This window comes from Pseudophryne corroboree, chromosome 1 (assembly GCF_028390025.1).
Source record: "Pseudophryne corroboree isolate aPseCor3 chromosome 1, aPseCor3.hap2, whole genome shotgun sequence".
Classification (NCBI taxonomy): Eukaryota; Metazoa; Chordata; class Amphibia; order Anura; family Myobatrachidae; genus Pseudophryne; species Pseudophryne corroboree.
The window spans coordinates 407,197,645-407,222,017 of NC_086444.1; the positions used below are offsets into that span (position 1 = coordinate 407,197,645).

The 24,373-nt window shown below is 47.5% G+C and overlaps 1 protein-coding gene across 2 annotated transcripts in view; it reads left to right on the forward strand.

The window, feature by feature from the left end:
* The window catches only part of SVOP (SV2 related protein), a 113,166-nt gene that overhangs the window by 49,827 nt on the left and 38,966 nt on the right, over window positions 1-24,373 (forward strand). For both annotated transcript variants that reach the window (XM_063913260.1, XM_063913261.1), the window contains exons 3-7: window positions 8,216-8,301; window positions 10,410-10,508; window positions 10,899-10,970; window positions 11,115-11,239; window positions 23,905-23,968. In XM_063913260.1, the coding sequence (XP_063769330.1) occupies window positions 8,216-8,301; window positions 10,410-10,508; window positions 10,899-10,970; window positions 11,115-11,239; window positions 23,905-23,968 (446 nt within the window). The remainder of the gene's footprint in view (window positions 1-8,215; window positions 8,302-10,409; window positions 10,509-10,898; window positions 10,971-11,114; window positions 11,240-23,904; window positions 23,969-24,373) is intronic.

Sequence of the window (24,373 nt, forward strand, 5' to 3'; positions counted from 1 at the left end):
AATCACATTGGTTTGAGCCACTAAAAACCGTGGATCTAAAATATCTCACGTGGAAAGTGGTCATGTTATTGGCCTTGGCTTCAGCCAGGCGAGTGTCAGAATTGGCGGCTTTATCATGTAAAAGCCCTTATCTGATTTTCCATATGGATAGGGCAGAATTGAGGACTCGTCCCCAGTTTCTCCCTAAGGTGGTGTCGGCGTTTCACCTGAACCAGCCTATTGTGGTGCCTGCGGCTACTAGGGATTTGGAGGACTCCAAGTTGCTAGACGTTGTCAGGGCCCTGAAAATATATGTTTCCAGGACGGCTGGAGTCAGAAAATCTGACTCGCTGTTTATCCTGTATGCACCCAACAAGCTGGGTGCTCCTGCTTCTAAGCAGACTATTGCTCGCTGGATTTGTAGTACAATTCAGCTTGCACATTCTGTGGCAGGCCTGCCACAGCCAAAATCTGTAAATGCCCATTCCACAAGGAAGGTGGGCTCATCTTGGGCGGCTGCCCGAGGGGTCTCGGCTTTACAACTTTGCCGAGCAGCTACTTGGTCAGGGGCAAACACGTTTGCAAAATTCTACAAATTTGATACCCTGGCTGAGGAGGACCTGGAGTTCTCTCATTCGGTGCTGCAGAGTCATCCGCACTCTCCCGCCCGTTTGGGAGCTTTGGTATAATCCCCATGGTCCTTACGGAGTTCCCAGCATCCACTAGGACGTCAGAGAAAATAAGATTTTACTCACCGGTAATTCTATTTCTCGTAGTCCGTAGTGGATGCTGGGCGCCCATCCCAAGTGCGGATTGTCTGCAATACTTGTAAATAGTTATTGCTAACTAAAGGGTTATTGTTGAGCCATCTGTTGAGAGGCTCAGTTGTTTTCATACTGTCAAACTGGATATAGTATCACGAGTTGTACGGTGTGATTGGTGTGGCTGGTATGAGTCTTACCCGGGATTCAAAATCCTTCCTTATTATGTCAGCTCGTCCGGGCACAGTGTCCTAACTGAGGCTTGGAGGAGGGTCATAGTGGGAGGAGCCAGTGCACACCAGGTAGTCATAAATCTTTCTAGAGTGCCCAGCCTCCTTCGGAGCCCGCTATTCCCCATGGTCCTTACGGAGTTCCCAGCATCCACTACGGACTACGAGAAATAGAATTACCGGTGAGTAAATTCTTATTTTTTTCCCCACAGGGGTGATACAGTACATCTCCCCATAGAGGTGATACAGTACATCTCCCCATAGAGGTGATACAGTGCATCTCCCCCGCAGAGGTGATACAGTACATCTCCCCCGCAGAGGTGATACAGTACATCTCCCCCGCAGAGGTGATACAGTACATCTCCCCCACAGAGGTGATACAGTACATCTCCCCACAGAGGTGATACAGTACATTTTTCCCACAGGGGTGATACAGTACATCTCCCCATAGAGGTGATACAGTACATCTCCCCCGCAGAGGTGATACAGTAGATCTCCCCCACAGAGGTGATACAGTACACCTCCCCCACAGAGGTGATACAGTACATTTTTCCCACAGGGGTGATACAGTACATCTCCCCATAGAGGTGATACAGTACATCTCCCCCGCAGAGGTGATACAGTACATCTTCCCCGCAGAGGTGATACAGTACATCTCCCCCACAGAGGTGATACAGTACATCTCCCCCACAGAGGTGATACAGTACATCTCCCCCACAGAGGTGATACAGTACATCTCCCCCACAGAGGTGATACAGTACATCTCTACCACAGAGGTGATACAGTACATCTCTACCACAGAGGTGATACAGTACATCTCCCCCACAGAGGTGATACAGTACATCTCCGCCACAGAGGTGATACAGTACACCTCCCCCACAGAGGTGATACAGTACCTCAGTACATCTGTCCCACAGAGGTGATACAGTACATCTCCCCCACAGAGGTGATACAGTACATCTCCCCCACAGAGGTGATACAGTACATCTCTCCCACAGAGGTGATACAGTACATCTCTCCCACAGAGGTGATACAGTACATCTCCCCCACAGAGGTGATACAGTACATCTCCCCACAGAGGTGATACAGTACATTTTTCCCACATGGGTGATACAGTACATCTCCCCATAGAGGTGATACAGTACATCTCCCCCACAGAGGTGATACAGTACATCTCCCCCACAGAGGTGATACAGTACATCTCCCCCACAGAGGTGATACAGTACATCTCCCCACAGAGGTGATACAGTACATTTTTCCCACAGGGGTGATACAGTACATCTCCCCACAGAGGTGACACAGTACATCTCCCCCACAGAGGTGACACAGTACATCTCCCCCACAGAGGTGATACAGTACATCTCCCCCACAGAGGTGATAAGTACATCTCCACCATAGAGGTGATACAGTACATCTCCCCACAGAGGTGATACAGTACATCTCCCCACAGAGGTGATACAGTACATCTCCACCACAGAGGTGATACAGTACATCTCTACCACAGAGGTCATACAGTACATCTCCCCCACAGAGGTGATACAGTACATCTCCGCCACAGAAGTGATACAGTACATCTCCCCCACAGATGTGATACAGTACATCTCCCCCACAGAGGTGACACAGTACATCTCCCCCACAGAGGTGACACAGTACATCTCCCCCACAGAGGTGATACAGTACATCTCCCCCACAGAGGTGATAAGTACATCTCCACCACAGAGGTGATACAGTACATCTCCCCCACAGAGGTGACACAGTACATCTCCCCCACAGAGGTGACACAGTACATCTCCCCCACAGAGGTGACACAGTACATCTCCCCCACAGAGGTGATACAGTACATCTCCCCCACAGAGGTGATAAGTACATCTCCACCATAGAGGTGATACAGTACATCTCCCCCACAGAGGTGATACAGTACATCTCTACCACAGAGGTGATACAGTACATCTCCCCCACAGAGGTGATACAGTACATCTCCCCCACAGAGGTGATACAGTACATCTCCCCCACAGAGGTGATACAGTACATCTCCCCACAGAGGTGATACAGTACATCTCCCCACAGAGGTGATACAGTACATTTCCACCACAGAGGTGATACAGTACATCTCTACCACAGAGGTCATACAGTACATCTCCCCCACAGAGGTGATACAGTACATCTCCGCCACAGAAGTGATACAGTACATCTCCCCCCACAGAGGTGATACAGTACATCTCCCCCACAGAGGTGATACAGTACATCTCCCCCACAGAGGTGATACAGTACATCTCCCCCACAGAGGTGATACAGTACATCTCCACCATAGAGGTGATACAGTACATCTCCCCCATAGAGGTGATACAGTACATCTCCCCCACAGAGGTGATACAGTACATCTCCCCCACAGAGGTGATACAGTACATCTCCCCCACAGAGGTGATGCAGTACATCTCCCCCACAGAGGTGATGCAGTACATCTCTACCACAGAGGTGATACAGTACATCTCCCCCACAGAGGTGATACAGTACATCTCCGCCACAGATGTGATACAGTACATCTCTCCCACAGAGGTGATACAGTACATCTCCCCCACAGAGGTGATACAGTACATCTCCGCCACAGAGGTGATACAGTACATCTCTCCCACAGAAGTGATACAGTACATCTCCCCCCACAGAGGTGATACAGTACATCTCCTCCACAGAGGTGATACAGTACATCTCCACCACAGAGGTGATACAGTACATCTCCACCACAGAGGTGATACAGTACATCTCCGCCACAGAGGTGATACAGTACACCTCCCCCACAGAGGTGATACAGTACCTCAGTACATCTGTCCCACAGAGGTGATACAGTACATCTCCCCCACAGTGGTGACACAGTACATCTCCCCCACAGAGGTGACACAGTACATCTCCCCCACAGAGGTGATACAGTACATCTCCCCCACAGAGGTGATAAGTACATCTCCACCACAGAGGTGATACAGTACATCTCCCCCACAGAGGTGACACAGTACATCTCCCCCACAGAGGTGACACAGTACATCTCCCCCACAGAGGTGACACAGTACATCTCCCCCACAGAGGTGATACAGTACATCTCCCCCACAGAGGTGATAAGTACATCTCCACCACAGAGGTGATACAGTACATCTCCACCACAGAGGTGATACAGTACATCTCCCCCACAGAGGTGACACAGTACATCTCCCCCACAGAGGTGATACAGTACATCTCCCCCACAGAGGTGATAAGTACATCTCCACCACAGAGGTGATAAGTACATCTCCACCACAGAGGTGATACAGTACATCTCCCCCACAGAGGTGATACAGTACATCTCCCCCACAGAGGTGATACAGTACATCTCCGCCACAGAGGTGATACAGTACACCTCCCCCACAGAGGTGATACAGTACCTCAGTACATCTCCCCCACAGAGGTGATACAGTACATCTCCCCCACAGAGGTGATACAGTACATCTCTCCCACAGAGGTGATACAGTACATCTCTCCCACAGAGGTGATAAGTACATCTCCACCACAAAGGTGATACAGTACATCTCCACCACAGAGGTGATACAGTACATCTCTACCACAGAGGTGATACAGTACATCTCTACCACAGAGGTGATACAGTACATCTCCCCCACAGAGGTGATACAGTACATCTCCGCCACAGATGTGATACAGTACATCTCTCCCACAGAGGTGATACAGTACATCTCCGCCACAGAGGTGATACAGTACATCTCTCCCACAGAAGTGATACAGTACATCTCCCCCCACAGAGGTGATACAGTACATCTCCCCCACAGAGGTGATACAGTACATCTCCACCACAGAGGTGATACAGTACATCTCCCCCACAGAGGTGATACAGTACATCTCCGCCACAGAGGTGATACAGTACACCTCCCCCACAGAGGTGATACAGTACCTCAGTACATCTGTCCCACAGAGGTGATACAGTACATCTCCCCCACAGAGGTGATACAGTACATCTCCCCCACAGAGGTGATACAGTACATCTCTCCCACAGAGGTGATACAGTACATCTCTCCCACAGAGGTGATACAGTACATCTCTCCCACAGAGGTGATACAGTACATCTCCCCCACAGAGGTGATACAGTACATCTCCCCCACAGAGGTGATGCAGTACATCTCCACCATAGAGGTGATACAGTACATCTCCCCCACAGAGGTGATACAGTACATCTCTACCACAGAGGTGTCACAGTACATCTTCCCCACAGAGATGATACAGTACATCTCCCCCACAGAGGTGATACAGTACATCTCCCCCACAGAGGTGATACAGTACATCTCCCCCACAGAGGTGATACAGTACATCTCCCCCACAGAGGTGATACAGTACATCTCCCCCACAGAGGTAATACAGTACATCTCCCCCACAGAGGTGATACAGTACATCTCCCCCACAGAGGTGATACAGTACATCTCCCCCACAGAGGTGATACAGTACATCTCCACCACAGAGGTGATACAGTACATCTCTCCCACAGAGGTGATACAGTACATCTCCCCCACAGAGGTGATACAGTACATCTCCCCCACAGAGGTGATACAGTACATCTCCCCCACAGAGGTGACACAGTACATCTCCCCCACTGAGGTGACACAGTACATCTCCCCCACAGAGGTGACACAGTACATCTCCCCCACAGAGGTGACACAGTACATCTCCCCCACAGAGGTGACACCGTACATCTCCCCCACAGAGGTGACACAGTACATCTCCCCCACAGAGGTGATAAGTACATCTCCACCATAGAGGTGATACAGTACATCTCCCCCACAGAGGTGATACAGTACATCTCTACCACAGAGGTGTCACAGTACATCTTCCCCACAGAGATGATACAGTACATCTCCCCCACAGAGGTGATACAGTACATCTCCCCCACAGAGGTGATACAGTACATCTCCCCCACAGAGGTGATACAGTACATCTCCCCCACAGAGGTGATACAGTACATCTCCCCCACAGAGGTAATACAGTACATCTCCCCCACAGAGGTGATACAGTACATCTCCCCCACAGAGGTGATACAGTACATCTCCCCCACAGAGGTGATACAGTACATCTCCACCACAGAGGTGATACAGTACATCTCTACCACAGAGGTGATACAGTACATCTCCCCCACAGAGGTGATACAGTACATCTCTGCCACAGAGGTGATACAGTACATCTCCGCCACAGAGGTGATACAGTACATCTCCACCACAGAGGTGATACAGTACATCTCTACCACAGAGATGATACAGTACATCTCCCCCACAGAGGTGATACAGTACATCTCCGCCACAGAGGTGATACAGTACATCTCCGCCACAGAAGTGATACAGTACATCTCCCCCCACAGAGGTGATACAGTACATCTCCCCCACAGAGGTGATACAGTACATCTCCCCCACAGAGGTGATACAGTACATCTCCACCATAGAGGTGATACAGTACATCTCCCCCACAGAGGTGACACAGTACATCTCCCCCACAGAGGTGATACAGTACATCTCTACCACAGAGGTGTCACAGTACATCTCCCCCACAGAGGTGATACAGTACATCTCCCCCACAGAGGTGATACAGTACATCTCCCCCACAGAGGTGATACAGTACATCTCCCCCACAGAGGTGATACAGTACATCTCCCCCACAGAGGTGATACAGTACATCTCCCCCACAGAGGTGATACAGTACATCTCCCCCACAGAGGTGATACAGTACATCTCTACCACAGAGGTGATACAGTACATCTCCCCCACAGAGGTGATACAGTACATCTCCCCCACAGAGGTGATACAGTACATCTCCGCCACAGAGGTGATACAGTACATCTCTCCCACAGAGGTGATACAGTACATCTCCCCCACAGAGGTGATACAGTACATCTCTCCCACAGAAGTGATACAGTACATCTCCCCCCACAGAGGTGATACAGTACATCTCCCCCACAGAGGTGATACAGTACATCTCCACCACAGAGGTGATACAGTACATCTCCCCCACAGAGGTGATACAGTACATCTCTCCCACAGAGGTGATACAGTACATCTCCCTCACAGAGGTGATACAGTACATCTCCGCCAGAGAGGTGATACAGTGCATCTCCGCCACAGAGGTGATACAGTGCATCTCCCCCCACAGAGGTGATACAGTACATCTCCCCCACAGAGGTGATACAGTACATCTCCCCCACAGAGGTGATACAGTACATCTCCCCAACAGAGGTGATACAGTACATCTCCCCCACAGAGGTGATACAGTACATCTCCCCCACAGAGGTGATACAGTACATCTCCCCCACAGAGGTGATACAGTACATCTCCCCCACAGAGGTGATACAGTACATCTCCCCCCACAGAGGTGATACAGTACATCTCTACCACAGAGGTGATACAGTACATCTCTACCACAGAGGTGATACAGTACATCTCTACCACAGAGGTGTGCCACATTCACTATCAGACTACTGTCATCCTTTTATCTCGGGCACGGCAGTTTCAGTATCAAGAAATGTTTACGTGTGATTTGCAGCATTAAATCATGTTACTGTGTAGTAGTATATTGGCAAGTGCTGCACAATGGCCTGATTCAGATGTGTGGCGGGATGTTATGCTGCATGAGTACGGTGGCCGTGCAGGATGCCGGCCGAACTCAGACTTTTTTTAAAGGGACAATCACTTGCAAGGCATGCCTTGTAAGCATCCTGCACAGCCGTCAGGCTCATCAGATCCTCCCCCACAATGACGGTGACACACCTTCGTTTTGGGAAACGGATGCCATCGCCATCGTCTCCCCACCCCCAAACGACATCAGACTGTCAATCACTGACAGTCTGATGCTATACTGCATCCTCCGTCGCATGGAGGGTTCTGCGCATGCTCAAAGTACTGCATTTCAGCACTTTGCGGCACATGCTGCTAATGCAACGGGGCCTGAATCAGGCCCTATATATCAGGAAATGGATTAAGTCTACCTCCCTCTTACATACATGTTGCTACAAGCTACATATTAAACAATAGCTGTATTTTGGATTGGTAACCTTGTAGGTATTGGACTTGGGAAGATGCTGTGTCTAGCAACTGTTATTGTAGACAGAATTGTGGGCAATCGAATCATACGCAAAATAAGGATATGATTAATCATTTCAGCAGTTTCCATCAGACGTGCTGAACATTGAGGTGCAAAACTGGATTTAGCTTGATTTTCTTCTTCTTACAGATACATTTATGGTGGAAGATGCTGTGGAAGCTATTGGCTTTGGGAAATTCCAGTGGAAGCTCTCAGTCCTTACTGGACTGGCCTGGGCAAGTAACTCTGTTACACCGAAATGTCGCTTGTAACAGCAGAAAACAACCGATTGGTGTATGTTTTTACCAAATTCAGTCATCGCACACTCCCAACACGTCATGTTTTCAGGATCACTTTAATCGCACAAGTGACTTAGTGTTCTTGGCTGGTTCATTAACTATCTTATCTGTTGACAGATCCTGAAAACATGAGCCGTTGGAGGTTTGTGAGGACAGGGTTTGGGGAACTCTGTTCTGTTGTACCCATTATAATAAAGATTGTATTGTCCTTTTTTAAATAATGTGAGCAGTGTTATGATTGTAGTTATGAGCCCTCATTATAGCTTTATGTTTGTCCTATGACTTTTTCAGTTCTCTAACTGTATGAATCCTCATAACCCTTTCTGAGACAGGGGGTATATTTACTAAAGTGTGGGGTTTTTAGAAGTGAAGATGTTGCCCATAGCAACCAATCAGATTTTACTTATCATCAACACCTTCTAAAAGATAATAGCTAGAATCAGATTGGTTGCTATGGGCAATATCTCCACTTCTGAAAACCCGCACTTTAGTAAATATTGCCCGTTTCATGGATGTGTTTCTGGGCTTTGTTATGTTGGCATTCAGTCAATTTGTTGACATCACTATGTGAATATGTTGAAAACAGAGTGTTGGCTGCTTTATGTCGACACAGTAAACTTGTATGCATTACAACTTTAAAAATGATGCTTTACCACCAAATACCATTTAATTGTCGCTACAGGGAATCTATAGTGCCATACATATCACACAGGACATTTACAGTACCGACAAGTTTACAACTTTACAAATATATATAATTATAATACCAACAAGTTTACAACTTTACACACATACATAATTATAATACCAACAAGTTTACAACTTTACACATATACATAATTATAATACCAACAAGTTTACAACTTTACAAATATACATAATTATAATACGCAGATTACATTATTACATAGAGCCCAAAGGGAAAAGGGCCCTGCTCAAAAGAGGTTACATTTTAGAGAGGCTGCAGGAGGATACATAAAGGAAGCAGATTTAGTTATTGCAATGGCAGGATAATTAGGAGGAGGGATGGTAGGCTTGGGTGAATAGTTGAGTTTGAGAGCGACTTTAAAGTCTGGGAGGCTGGTTGAGTGTCTTATAGAATGTGGTAGGGCATTCTAGAGGATAGGAGCAGCACAGGAGAAATCCTTGAGTTGGGCATGGGGCGAGGTAATCAGGAAGGAGGAGAGGCAGACGTGATTGATAGAAGTGAGTGAGTGAGAGTGTGTGTGTGGATAGGAATGAGGCTGGAGATATAGGGAGGGCTTTGACGGGGACTGAGAGGAATGAACTTGATTCTGAGTGGATAGGTCGGTGCCAGAGGAACGAAGAGGGGGCAGCAGCAGTGAAGTGGCAGGAGAGGAAAATAAAGCATGCAGCAGAGGTGAGGAAAGACTGAAAGTGGGCAAAACAGGAGGTAGGCTTGTGAAGAGTAGGTTAAAGTAATAGGGGATCACATGGAGTCCATTTAGAATAGTCAGCACACATTTCTGCAAGGTTCCAGAGAGGGAGCTTGTCTCTGGTGCATTGGCTTCTTGGGCCCCTTTTGCATATGAAGCTGCATTCCCTGATTTTGATCTGTGTAATAACATCCCCAGTTGTAGTTAATCCATTTCTACACATGGTTAGTGGGACCAGATCCTTTGCTTTAAACAGTAAATATAACTGTTGTGGAATCTCCATAGCAGTCCAAGGTACTCTTATTCCCATGACCCTTGTGCATACATGACCAAATAGATTTGTTGATCATGGTTACACAAGGAGATCGTTTCTGATTAGCTTCTTTGTGTTAGTGCACATTGAAATATCTCCTGTTGTTATTTATGTAGAGGTGGAGGGAAAAAGTGATCTGATCATTTTATTTGAACAGAATGATTTATAGTTTATTATTCTTTTTCTGTAAGACGTTTCTGACCTGCTGCCCTGCAGTGAGTATGAGATGTTTCTTGTTTAATACTGAGGTCCTGTTGATGTATAATAGCTTCTAAAGACCTCCTTTATTCCTCCAACAGTAACTTTTACTATATTGTTATAATGTATTCTTACAGATGGCAGATGCAATGGAAATGATGATACTTAGCATCCTGGCACCCCAGCTCCACTGTGAATGGAGATTACCCAGCTGGCAGGTGGCTTTGCTCACATCGGTAAGCATCTGATCAGTTCCAAGACCTTATTGCTGATGTTGCATTGACGTAACACCTGCCCTTACCCTGTGTTAGCACAAAGCTTAGCTGTCAGAGTTATGCTTGAATATGAAATTATTAGCTGAAACAGCAGTGTTTTTTAATTAAAACAGTTCCCTAGATAATAGAATCTGTTTTGCGTTAAGACCAAAATAAAATAATTTAAAAAAATGAAATTTTTAATAATATCCCACCCAAATTGTTCTTTGCAGGACACCTCAATTGCACTTGATCAGTTATGCAGAAAGATTTAAGTCAAACAGAGCCATATCTCCAGTGCATAGATCCAAATTGGCATTACAGAACACCGCTTCAAAAAGAGTGCTGATATTCCTTTTTGCTTTTTAACAGGTTGTGTTTATTGGAATGATGTCCAGCTCATCCCTCTGGGGCAACGTCTCAGACCAGTATGGTAGGAAGACGGTAAGTGTTGGAGACAAACAGATTTGATACTTTAACAGTTAACTGAATAAGAGAATATTATAATTTATAGACCACCGCATCTGCATATTGTGTCGCATGGTGTCACTTACCCTTTGATGACCTAATTTCTTCTCTCTTGTCTAGGGTCTGAAGATCAGTGTTTTCTGGACTTTATACTATGGGATCCTCAGTGCATTTGCACCAGTCTACAGCTGGATTATTGTGCTCAGAGGACTGGTTGGTTTTGGTATTGGAGGTGTCCCTCAATCGTAAGTCGCCTGAATAACCAGACTTCTCTTAAATAGAGGCATAATGGTGGGGGAGTGGGGGTGGCTTGGTTGTGCTGTAGCTCATACCTTATGTCCTGTCTATATCCTGCTTCCCTGGTGAACCTGGGCTAGGATTTGCACCGCTGGTGCATTGACCCTTCTTGTGTCCCCGGTGTTGATATGGCAATGTCCAGTGCCTGCAGGATATACTTACATGCTCTGGTGCAGCTGCAGGTCTCCTTCTGCCTCCATGATTCCACACCTGCTTTTACTCCGGCTCCTGTGCTCTTAGATGCTCTGCTCACTGTCTCTCTCTCACCTGTGGTGGTACCCTCTCTGCTCTGGCGTTCGTGGCGGTTGAAGCCGTACTGGCTCCCTCTGCCTCAGCACAGCAGCCATCTTGTAGGGTCCTGTTCTGTGTCCAGGACATCTTCTGCCAGTCAGGTGCCCCTCTGTTCTCCGCTCATCTGGACCACTGAGTTCACCTCATTTCTGGGACTCTGTGGCTCCTTTAGCTTCTGTTTTTTTGTGGCATTGCACTGTGGGAATGGCAGCCACAGGTGAGCTGCTCAACATTATAGTTCATCACATGTCATTTTATTGCCACGGACTGCTTTATTACCATGGATGCTTAATGCTGAATGCAGTTTTAGTGGGGGGGGGGGGGGGGGGGGGTGTCTTACCATTTTTTTAGGGTTTTTGTTTTTTTCTTGTTTCAGGGTTGAGGGTCTGAGTATACCATAGTTTAGATGGCTATACAGGGTGTGAGGGTGGCTTTGGGACAGTATGTTTTTTTCTTTACCGTCCTCTCTATGCTTAAAGTGCTACAGGTATTATACCTCCTGGTTGTACTAAGGGGCGTAGGGAGGGCGGTTCCGGTGGAGCTCGAGCTCCGGGCGCCCAAGACAGTACAGGGTGCCGCAGCTTGACTCCGCCGGAACCTCCGCCTAGCCGCAAGCAGCTCGCAGCCGTCAGTCACTGACAGCTGAGAGCCCGAACTGCATCAACTCTCTCCCTCTCTCCTCGCCCGTCATATGTGCTGCCTGAAGACGGGCGATTAAAGCCCGAAATGTTGCCATGTTGGCTCCGTGATTGATTTATTGATTAAACCATAGAGTGCCACACATCACACACACATATATATATATATATATATATATATATATTTATTTATTTTTTAAATATATATACATATACAGTCAGGTCCATAAATATTGGGACATCGACACAATTCTCATATTTTGGGCTCTATACACCACCACAATAAATTTGAAATGAAACAAACAAGATGTGCTTTAACTGCAGACTTTTCGCTTTAATTTGAAGGTATTTACATCCAAATCAGGTGAACGGTGTAGGACTTACAACGGTTTCTATATGTGCCTCCCACTTTTTAAGGGACCAAAAGTAATGGGACAAACTAAACAATCCTAAATCAAACTTTCACTTTTTAATACTTTGTTGCAAATCTTTTGCAGTCAATTACAGCTTGAAGTCTGGAACGCATAGATGTCACCAGACGCCGAGTTTCATCCCTGGTGATGCTCTGCCAGGCCTCTACTGCAAATGTCTTCAGTTCCTGCTAGTTCTTGGGGCATTTTCCCTTCAGTTCTGTCTTCATCAAGTGAAATGCATGCTCAATCGGATTCAGGTCAGGTGATTGACTTGGCCATTGCATAACATTCCACTTATTTGCCTTAAAAAACTCTTTGGTCTTCACCTTGGCACTCTGCTCGTTAGGCAGCATAGACCTTGACAATCAGGCCCTCTCACATGCAGGGTCAGCACTCGCAGCTGTGCCGCTGTTCATCGAAAGGCAGCAACAGCCGATGAATCATCTTCATAGCACTGCCGGCTACCAAGCAGGTCTGCCCCTCGGAAAGAGCAGTGTAAGCAGCGACCTGACGTCATGACGTCACATCGGGGGCCAGACATAGAGAGAGGACCAGCAGCACTCAGCAGCACTGCCGTCCAAGATTGAGGAGGAGGATGCCACCGCCATGAAGACTCTGTCTTGGGAGGTAGACAATAAGAGCGGGTGATGGTGAGTATTTTGATAAAAGGTTATCTAAAAAGAAAACACTTTAGTATTCTCAGTTTTATAATTATATTGGTAGCTTGTTATTCCTTACATTTTAACATAGCCAACCCTATATCATATACAGTAGAGTGCTATTTTAAACTCTAACTGATAACGTGCTACTAGGGAGGCCAATCCCGGGATCGGGATCGGCGGGATCCCGGGATTTGGGACCAAAAATGCCGGGATTTGAATCCCGGGATTGGAGCATCCAATCCCGGGATTCACGGGATTACACTGCGCATGTGCGGGAGGGAGTGTGTGTAAGTAATACTACTTACAATTAGGCGGGCGGCAGCCATAGACAAACGCTGAACGCGGCGGCACTTCAAATGTGGCGCCGGCCGCCAGCCAATCAGAGCTGGCGGACCGGCAGCCAATCAGGGAAGCTGCCGCAGCAGCGACAGCCATTCAGGAGCGACTGCTGCGGCCGCTTCCCTGATTGGCTTCCGGTCCGCCAGCTCTGGTTGGCTGGCGGCCGGCGCTTCATTTGAAATGCCGCCGCGTTCAGTGTGTCCATGGCTGGCGCCCACCTAATAGTAAGTGGTATTACTTACACCCACCCACCCTCCGTGCAGTGCTAACAGCCTCCCTCCCGCGCCGCTACCAACCCTCCCCGCTACCTACACCCTCCCGCAACGCTACCTACATCTTCCCGCCCAGCTACCTACACCCTCCCGCACCGCTACCTACATCCTCCTGTCCAGCTACCTACACCCTCCCTCACCGCTACCTACATCCTCCCGCCCAGCTACCTACACCCTCCTGCACCGCTACCTACACCCTACCGCACTGCTACCTACACCCTCCCTCCCCCGCCGCTACCTACACCCTCCCGCACCGCTACCTACACCCTCCCGCACTGCTACCTACACCCTCCCTCCCTTCCCCGCCGCTACCTACACCCTCCCGCACCGCTGCCTACACCCTCCTGCACTGCTACCTACACCCTCCCTTCCCCGCTGCTACCTACACCCTCCCGCACCGCTGCCTACCCTTCAGCGCTGCTCCCTACACCATTCTTCACTGATCCCTACTGCAATCCTGGGATCCCGGGATTGAGCGTTTTTCAATCCCGAATCCCGGGATTGAAAAAACGACCCGGGATTGGCCTCCCTACGTGCTACCAATATAATCACATAATTGAGAATATTAAAGTGTTTATTTTTTATAGAACCCTTTCTATTGCCTCTATTTAGTGCAGAAAGTAGTTACAGGATACACAGTGAAAATGTCTATCCCAGAAGGTAGGTGCCGGCAGGTTGACAACATGCTACTTACAGCATGTTAGATCAAGAGCAACTTTAAACATGCTGCCTACCCAGCATGTTTACAGCTGTAATGCCGATCCAGTTAAAATGCTCTATGTAAAGTGAACCTTCTTCACATGCTGACTCCTGCATTCTGGGACTGACGTAGTCAGAAGTCATCCCATGTATCCATCCATTTAGCGCTCCTCCTCTTTTTCGCATTCTTATGCTCTCTCACTTGCAGTATTTGTAAAACATTCCTAGACACGTCCCTTTGGCAGTGCCAAAACATACCTTGCTCCAGGCCCCATGACACCTTGCTACACCTCTGGTTGTACTGCAGGGTTTTTTTTTTCCATTACTCTGTGGTATTGTGCTGGTGTAAATGTATGTTATTGCCTGCTAACAGGGCTCTGGTAGATTGCTATGGCTCCCCTCTGGGTATTTTTCAGTTGCTCTCATTCTGTTTCTTTCTTCTCTCTTTTTCTTTGTCTATCCTGCTTGGGTTTTCTTCCTTGACCTGTGGCAGGGACTACTGAGAGACTCCTCCTTTTCGGCTGGAATGTGCAGGGCTTGAATGATAAAATTAAACGCTCGCTTGTGCTAACTCATAGTAAAAAGTCAGTGTAGCCATTATTTATCTTTCTGAGACCGATTTAACAGATAAAAAGGTCTTGATCCTCAAAAAACACTGGGTCAGTTGGATGTACCATTCCACCTTTTCTCAAAGTGCTGGGGGTGTCTTTGTCCTAGTTAGGAATTCTCTCAGTTTCCGCCGTGAACTCAGTCAGGTTGATCTTCTTGGTCGGTATGTTTTTCTAAAAATTCTTTGCAAGGTTGCCTCTTTTAAAGCCTTATAGTCCACGTGGGTGATTTTAATAATGTAATGGACTCCACTATGGACTGTTGGAGAGAATTTCAAGGATTTTTTACCCCGTACATATTGGATGTTTTTACCTCATTGTACGAAAGGGTGTTCCTCCTCCCTTGTCCCCTTCTCCAGTAAAATCCATATAGATTCTAGGCGCAAATTTCTTTCATTTACACTAGTCCCAATCTTAAACTCTTCCCATAGCTGCTTAAAATGAAATGGGAAGCTGACATTGGCTATATTTCTGATGAGCATTGGGTACAAATTCAGGGTTATATTAAATCCACCACTCCATGTGTTGGGATGCAGTTAAATTGCCGGCAGTCGGGATCCTGGCAGTCAGGATTCTGATGCCGGAATCCCGACTGCTGACATTGCTGCCAGCCGGAATCCCGGCACACAGGGTCTATTCCCACTCGTAGGTGTCCACGACACCCATAGAGTGGGAATAGAACCTGTGATGAGCGAATCCCCCGGCACACTGAGGGCTGGGATGCCGTTGTCTCATACTGATCCCCATGTGTTAGATACCAAGTGTTCTTTTATGTATTGCACAGGGTCTGTCGCACTCCACTTCCTCTGCAGAGAGCGGGTTTACGATCTGACGCTAACTGTCTGACATGCAACATGCATAGGCGTGCGCAGGACATTTTATTAGGGGGTGCATGATTAGAAGGGCGTGTTTAGCACCGCCTATTGGGTAGGTCTAACACCACTTAATGGGCGTGTCTAGCACCACCTATCAGGCGTGTTTACCACCACATATTGGCACTCAATGCAAACTAAATAATATAGAGAATTGATGCACAGATATAGATAGATAGATAGATAGGTAGCACACTAGGCGATCGCCGATACTGCAGCAGCATCAGGTGTGTGTGAGGGGGTGACAGACATTAGGGGGTGCCTGTGCGCACCAGGCACCCCTTCCTGCGCACGCCTATGGCAACATGGAGGATTCTGGTTTTTGGCATCTCTTTTGAGAATGCCCTATAGTATTCTCCTTCTGGTCTAGCATATGGGATGACTTTCAGTCTTTGGCCCCGTCCCTCCATCCGTTACACCCGAGGATTTGTTTATTTGGTCTAGACCTAGGGGAAACACATTTTATGGTACTTTATCTGTATACTCTCTGCTTTACCACCATAGAGAAAGTTATAGTGGCTTGGACCGGGTTCCCGACTGATCCTCATAACCTCTTTAAATACAGAGCTCTAGTTGGTGCCGTAGCTCAACATGAAAAGTTCCTCTACAAAAGTTGGGCCAAAATGTCCACTTATCAGGACAAATGGGATATGTGGTATCACTCTGCTCTGGGTAGGGCTCTGTTGTCTCACTGGAGTCCTTCTGTATTCTATGCTGCAAGCGCGCTGTGTTGCTATATCCATACACCAGCTGCGGATACTTTTATCTTGTCTAAATGTGCATATTATTTTTCTCAGTACTCATTAGGGAGAAGTTTTTCTTTTCCTTATATTTTTCTGTATTGTTTCTCTAACGTCCTAGTGGATGCTGGGGACTCCGTAAGGACCATGGGGAATAGACGGGCTCCACAGGAGACAGGGCACTCTAAGAAAGAATTAGGAATACTGGTGTGCACTGGCTCCTCCCTCTATGCCCCTCCTCCAGACCTCAGTTATAATCTGTGCCCGGACGAGCTGGGTGCTACTTAGTGAGCTCTCCTGAGCTTGCTAATAAGAAAGTATTTTGTTAGGATTTTTTATTTTCAGAGAGATCTGCTGGCAACAGACTCTCTGCTACGTGGGACTGAGGGGAGAGAAGCAGCTCTATTAACTGCGGATAGGTCATGCTTCTTAGGCTACTGGACACCATTAGCTCCAGAGGGATCGAACACAGGAACGCACCCTTGGTCGTCCGATCCCGGAGCCGCGCCGCCGTCCCCCTCGCAGAGCCAGAAGCTGGCGTGAGAAGCAAGAAGACGTCAAAAGCGGCGGCAGAAGACTCCAGCCTTCATATGAGGTAGCGCACAGCACTGCAGCTGTGCGCCATTGCTCCCACATTAAACCCACACACTCCGGTCACTGTAGGGTGCAGGGCGCAGGGGGGGGGGGGCGGGCGCCCTGGGCAGCAATTAGGTACCTGTTGGCAAAAGCAGCATATATACAGTTGGGCACTGTATATATGCATGAGCCCCCGCCATTATTTTACACAAAATCGCAGGACAGAAGCCCGCCGCTGAGGGGGCGGGGCTTCTTCCTCAGCACTCACCAGCGCCATTTTCTCTCCACAGCTCCGCTGAGAGGAAGCTCCCCAGGCTCTCCCCTGCAGAAGCACGATAGAAGAGGGTGAAAAGAGAGTGGGGGCACATAAATTTGGCGGAAAAACAATATATACAGCAGCTACTGGGTTAACACTACGTTACTGTGTGATTCCTGGGTCATATAGCGCTGGGGTGTGTGCTGGCATACTCTCTTTCTGTCTCTCCAAGGGGCCTTGTGGGGGAACTGTCTTCAAATAGAGCATCCCCTGTGTGTGTGGTGTCGGTACGTGTGTGTCGACATGTCTGAGGTAAAAGGCTCCCCTAAGGAGGAGATAGAGCAAATATGTGTGTGTGTGAGGGTGTCTCCGTCGACACCTGTTGGATATGTGTAATTAAGTGCTAAGGTGAATTTATTGCTCAAAAGATTAGAGAACAGACAGGAAATCTACCCATGTCTGTCCCTCTGTCGCAGAGACCTTCAGTGTCTCTCAATGCTCACTATCCAAAATAATAAACACTGATGTCGACACGGAGATTGACTCCAGTGTCGACTACGATAATGCAAAGTTACAGACAAAATGGCAGAAAAGTATTCAATATATGATTATTGTAATAGAAGATGATTTGCATATCACTGATGACTCATCTGTCCCTGACACAAGGGTACACATGTTTAAGGGGAAGAAAGCTGAGGTAAATTTCCCTCCTCTCATGAGGAAAAAGAGCGTGAATCTCCAGACAAGAGACTGCAGTTTCCCACAAAGAATTCTCAGGCAGTATCCTTTCCACACTAGGGCCAGGATACGATGGGAATCTTCCCCTAGGGTGTCACGTTTGCCCAAAAGGTAACCTGTCGTAACAGCTATTCTCAGGGATCCTGCACAGTCCGGCGATTGTGTCGGCATGGGTTTATAGCGCTGGGGCAGCGTGGACAGGTACCTTATCAGCAGAGATTGAGACCCTAGTATGTAGATATATATAGATATATGTATATATAGAGATATATATATATATATTAAAGATGCTGTCTTAAGAGATTTATATATATATATATATATATATATATAAAACATGCCCAAAGAGACATGAGTATACTGGGTCCTAGAGACAAAGCTATGTCGATTTCTGCTTGTCGTGTCCTGTAGAATATGCAATGGACAGATGATGCCGACTTAAGAGGCATATGGAAGGCTGAGGATTGTGTGGAGAAGGGTTCTCGGACCTGGTCTCCACAGCTATAGCTGGTAATTCTGATATTTTGCCTTATATTCCTGCACAGCCTAGGAAAGCACGACATTATCAAATGCAGCCTTTAGAACAAAGAAACAAGAAAGTCCGAGGTGCGTCCTTTCTTGTCAGAGGTGGGGGCAGAGGAAAGAAGCTGCACAACACAGCTAGGTCCCAGGAACAGAAGTCCTCCCCGGCCTCTACAAAAATCCACCGCATGTCGCTGGGGCTCCACAGGCAGAGCTAGGCCCGGTGGGGGCACGCCTGCGTAAGTTCAGCCACAAGTGGGTTCACTCCGTTAGATCCCTGGGCAATAGATATTGTGTCTCAGGGATGCAAGCTAGACTTTGAGAAGATCCCCCCTCACCGACGGCCCTGCCGGCTCCCCCCACGAGAGGGAAACAGTGTTAACTGCAATTCACAAATTGTATCTTCAGCAGGTGGTGGTCAAGGTTCCCCTCCTTCAACAAGGAAAGGGTTATTATTCGACCACGTTTGTAGTACCGAAACCAGACGGTTTGGTCAGACCCATATTGAATTTAAAATCCCTGAACATATACCTGAAAAGGTTCAAGATGGAATCGCTCAGAGCGGTCATCGCAAGCCTGGAAGGGGGGGATTTTATGGTGTCTCTGGACATAAAGGATGCATACCTTCATGTCCCCATTTATCCACCTCATCAGGCGTACCTCAGATTTGTGGTACAGGATTGTCATTACCCATTCCAGATGTTGCCGTTTGGTCTGTCCACGGCACCGAGAATATTTACCAAGGTAATGGCAGAAATGATGGTGCTTCTGCGAAAGCAAGGAGTCACAATTATCCCATACTTGGACGATCTCCTCATAAAGGCGAGGTCCAGAGAGCAGTTGCTAATCAGCGTAACACTCTCGGGAAGTGTTGCAACAGCACGGCTGGATTCTGAATATTCCAAAGTCGCAGCTGATTCCTACGACGCGTCTGCCCTTCCTGGGCATGATTCTGGACACAGACCAGAAGAAGGTTTTTCTCCCGGCGGAGAAGGCTCAGGAGCTCGTAACTCTGGTCAGAGGCCTCTTAAAACCAAAACAGGTGTCGGTGCATCAATGCACGCGAGTCCTGGGAAAGATGGTGGCGTCATACAAAGCCATTCCCTTTGGCAGGTTCTATGCGAGGACCTTTCAGTGGGATCTGTTGGACAGGTGGTCCGGATCGCATCTTCAGATGCAGCGGCTGATCACCCTATCCCCCAGGGCCAGGGTGTCTCTTCTGTGGTGGCTGCAGAGTGCTCACCTTATCGAGGGTCGCAGGTTCGGCATTCAGGACTGGGTCCTGGTGACCACGGATGCAAGCCTCCGAGGGTGGGGGGCAGTCACACAGGGAAGAAATTTCCAGGGTTGTGGTCAAGACAGGAGACTTGTCTGCACATTAATATCCTGGAACTAAGGGTCATATACAACGGCCTTCGTCAAGCGGAGCCTCTGCTTCGCAACCAACCGGTGCTGATTCAGGCAGACAACATCACCGCAGTGGCTCATGTAAACCGCCAAGGCGGCACAAGGAGCAGGGTGGCGATGGCGGAAGCCACCAGAATTCTTTGCGGGGCGGAGAATCACGTAAAAGCACTGTCAGCAGTGTTCATTCCGGGAATGGACAACTGGGAAGCAGACTTCCTCAGCAGGCACAACCTCCACCCGGGAGAGTGGGGACTTCATCAAGAAGTCTTCACACAGATTACAAGTCGTTGGGAACTGCCACAGGTGGACATGATGGCATCCCGCCTCAACAAAAAGCTACAAATGTATTGCGCCAGGTCAAGAGACCCTCAGGCGATAGCTGTGGACGCACTAGTGACACCGTGGGTGTTCCAGTCGGTTTATGTGTTTCCTCCTCTTCCTCTCATACCCAAGGTGCTGTGAATCGTAAGAAAAAGAGGAGTGAGAACAATACTCATTGTTCCGGAATGGCCAAGAAGGACTTGGTATCCGGAACTGCAAGAAATGCTCACAGAGGACCCATGGCCTCTGCCTCTCAGACAGGATCTGTTGCAACAGGGGCCCTGTCTGTTCCAAGACTTACCGCGGCTGCGTTTGACGGCATGGTGGTTGAACGCCGGATCCTAGCAGAAAAAGGCATTCCGGATGAGGTTATTCCTACGCTAATAAAGGCTAGGAAGGACGTGACGGCTAAGCATTATCACCGTATATGGCGAAAATATGTTGCTCGGTGTGAGGCCAGGAATGCCCCTACAGAGGAATTCCAGCTGGGCCGTTTCCGTCACTTCCTACAGTCGGGAGTGACTTTGGGCTTAAAATTGGGGTCTATTAAGGTCCAGATTTCAGCCCTATCCATTTTCTTTCAAAAGGAACTGGCTTCTCTTCCTGAAGTTCAGACGTTTGTAAAGGGAGTGCTGCATATTCAGCCCCTTTTGTGCCACCAGTGGCACCTCGGGATCTTAACGTGGTGTTGAGTTTCCTGAAATCACACTGGTTTGAGCCACTTAAAACCGTGGAGTTACAATATCTCACGTGGAAGGTGGTCATGCTGTTGGCCTTGGCTAGGTGTGTGTCAGAATTGGCGGCTTTGTCACATAAAAGCCCCTATCTGGTTTTCCATATGGACAGGGCAGAATTACGGACTCGTCCGCAATTTCTGCCAAAAGTGGTGTCATCTTTTCATTTGAACCAACCTATTGTGGTGCCTGCGGCTACTCGTGACTTGGAGGATGCCAAGTTACTAGAGGTAGTCAGGGCTTTGAAGATTTATGTAGCCAGAACGGCTGGAGTCAGGAAAACTGAGTCGCTGTTTATCCTGTATGCATCCAACAAGCTGGGTGCTCCTGCTTCAAAGCAAACTATTGCTCGCTGGATCTGTAACACGATTCAGCAGGCTCATTCTGCGGCTGGATTGCCGCTGCCAAAATCAGTAAAAGCCCATTCCACAAGGAAGGTGGGCTCTTCTTAGCCGGCTGCCCGAGGGGTCTCGGCATTACAGCTTTGCCGAGCAGCTACTTGGTCAGGCTCAAACACCTTTGCAAAGTGCTACAAGTTTGATACCCTGGCTGAGGAGGACCTTGTGTTTGCTCATTCGGATGGCAGTGTCATCCGCACTCTCCCGCCCGTTTGGGAGCTTTGGTATAATCCCCATGGTCCTTACGGAGTCCCCAGCATCCACTAGGACGTTAGAGAAAATAAGATTTTACTTACCGGTAAATCTATTTCTCGTAGTCCGTAGTGGATGCTGGACGCCCATCCCAAGTGCGGACTTCTTCTGCAATGCTTGTATATAGTTATTGCTTACATAAGGGTTATGTTATGGTTGCATCAGGGTTGAACTGATGCTCTGTTGTTGTTCATACTGTTAACTGGGTAAGTTTATCACGAGTTATACGGTGTGATTGGTGTGGCTGGTATGAGTCTTACCCTGGATTCCAAAATCCTTTCCTTGTACTGTCAGCTCTTCCGGGCACAGTTTCCTTAACTGAGGTCTGTAGGAGGTACATAGAGGGAGGAGCCAGTGCACACCAGTATCCCTAATTCTTTCTTAAAGTGCCCTGTCTCCTGCGGAGCCCGTCTATTCCCCATGGTCCTTACGGAGTCCCCAGCATCCACTACGGACTACGAGAAATAGATTTACCGGTAAGTAAAATCTTATTTTTTTCCTGCATTATGTACCTGCATCTTGTTTTGCACCAATTTTTATTGTTTACTTGATACCAATGTTGCACAGATGAGGATGCATAAGTTTTATGTTTTCTTTGTTAATGTAAAACTTTCATAAAAAAGTACTCAATAAAAAAAAAAAAGAGGCATAATACTATGTTTTATGTTATCTCTTTGGTCTCTGGACCTTGGGACTCACATTGATCTCTTGATATGATTGCTGTGACAACCTTGGAGTAAATTTACTAAGATGGGAGTTCTAGTTAAGATGGGATGTTGCCCATAGCAACCAATCAGATTCCAGGTATTATCTTCTAGACGGTGCTAGATAAATGAGAAGTAGAATCTGATTGGTTGCTATGGGCAACATCCCATGTTAAATAGAACTCCAATCTTAGTAAATTTACCCCCTTGTTTTGTTTTGTTTTTTTGTTCAACTATTACAATTCATCTTACCTTTATGAATGGAATTTATGTTTTTGTATTTCTCTGCCATTCGCTTCATTTGAAAAAAGAAAAGAAAAGCAAATTATAATGTTCAGCTTTTCCTGCTTGTTACATACAGTTACCGCCCCATCTTATGCTCTAGGTCAGTGAATCCCAACTTCACTCCTCAAGGGACACTAATGGTTTTAGTGCTTAGTGACTTTCTGGCTTCCACCTCCGGGAGACGGCAGTCTACAGCTGTGACGTGACGCGTCATAGGGGGCAGGGTGGGGGCGCAGCAAGTCACAAAGGAGTCTGTGTGGTTTGGTTCCGTGATTATATCATCGTGGCCATGCCCGCCGCTATACATTGCTGAGATTGCCAGCATTGCACAGCAGGGTGCATAACTATGATGACGCGATTCAGCGCAAATTGCATCATCGCCCAGCTTAGTGGTCAGGGCAGTAAGGTTCTTGGAGACTTGCCCACTTTTCCGGGTGGCTGGGTGGGCCCCCCAAATTTTTGGGAGACTCCCCGCTGTTCTGAGAGTGTAGGCAAGTATATTTTTTAGTGGTATCCTTGCTTGAGCACAGATGGTTAAATCAAAATAACTGAGGTACTAATTAAGTCACCTGTGCACAAGTATGACTATAATTACAACCAGGACTGTTAGCGTGCCTTGAGTATCGTGGTTGAGAAGTTGAGAACCCGTTGCTCTTGGCCTTATAATAAATATTTATTAAAGAGGATAATTTGATCATTTGTAAGTAGGTATAGCTGAATCCGTAACCATGAGATAGTAGTGATTATAGATAGATAGTATCACAGTACCCAGCTTGTAGCTTATTCTGAGAATTATTTTAATTGCTGGTAACTGTACAGGCAAGGGATTTGCATACTAAAGTTTTACATTTTTCTCCTTCGTTTCTTATGTGTGCTAACCAATCAGAGTAACACTCTATGCAGAGTTCCTACCCATGAAAGCAAGAGCTAAGTGCATCCTTCTGATAGAGGTAAGACCGTTCTGTCTCAGCTGCACTCACAAATGTTTCATTTTGCGTCCTTTGAATTTTGAACTAGAAAATCAGGACCACTTGCATAATTCAGATTTAGAGGGGTAACCCTCAAGCAAATGACAACATTGTGACATACCTGGCCGAAGAGGTTGTTTCATGTTTGATGGTTCTCGCAATCTGCTCACCGTGGGAGAGACTCCATAGCCAGGTAAGTCCTGCCTACACCTACAGTACACCCCAGTAAATCTTCTGATGTTGTTGGAACTTACCTATCAGGACCAGTTTTTTAATTAAAATAAAAATGTTTGCTAAAGTACATCCAGTGTTCTGTGAGGCGGCCGGTGCTTACAGTCCTGTTTAAATGGCCAAAATAACTACAAATTATGGGAGATATCCTATTCG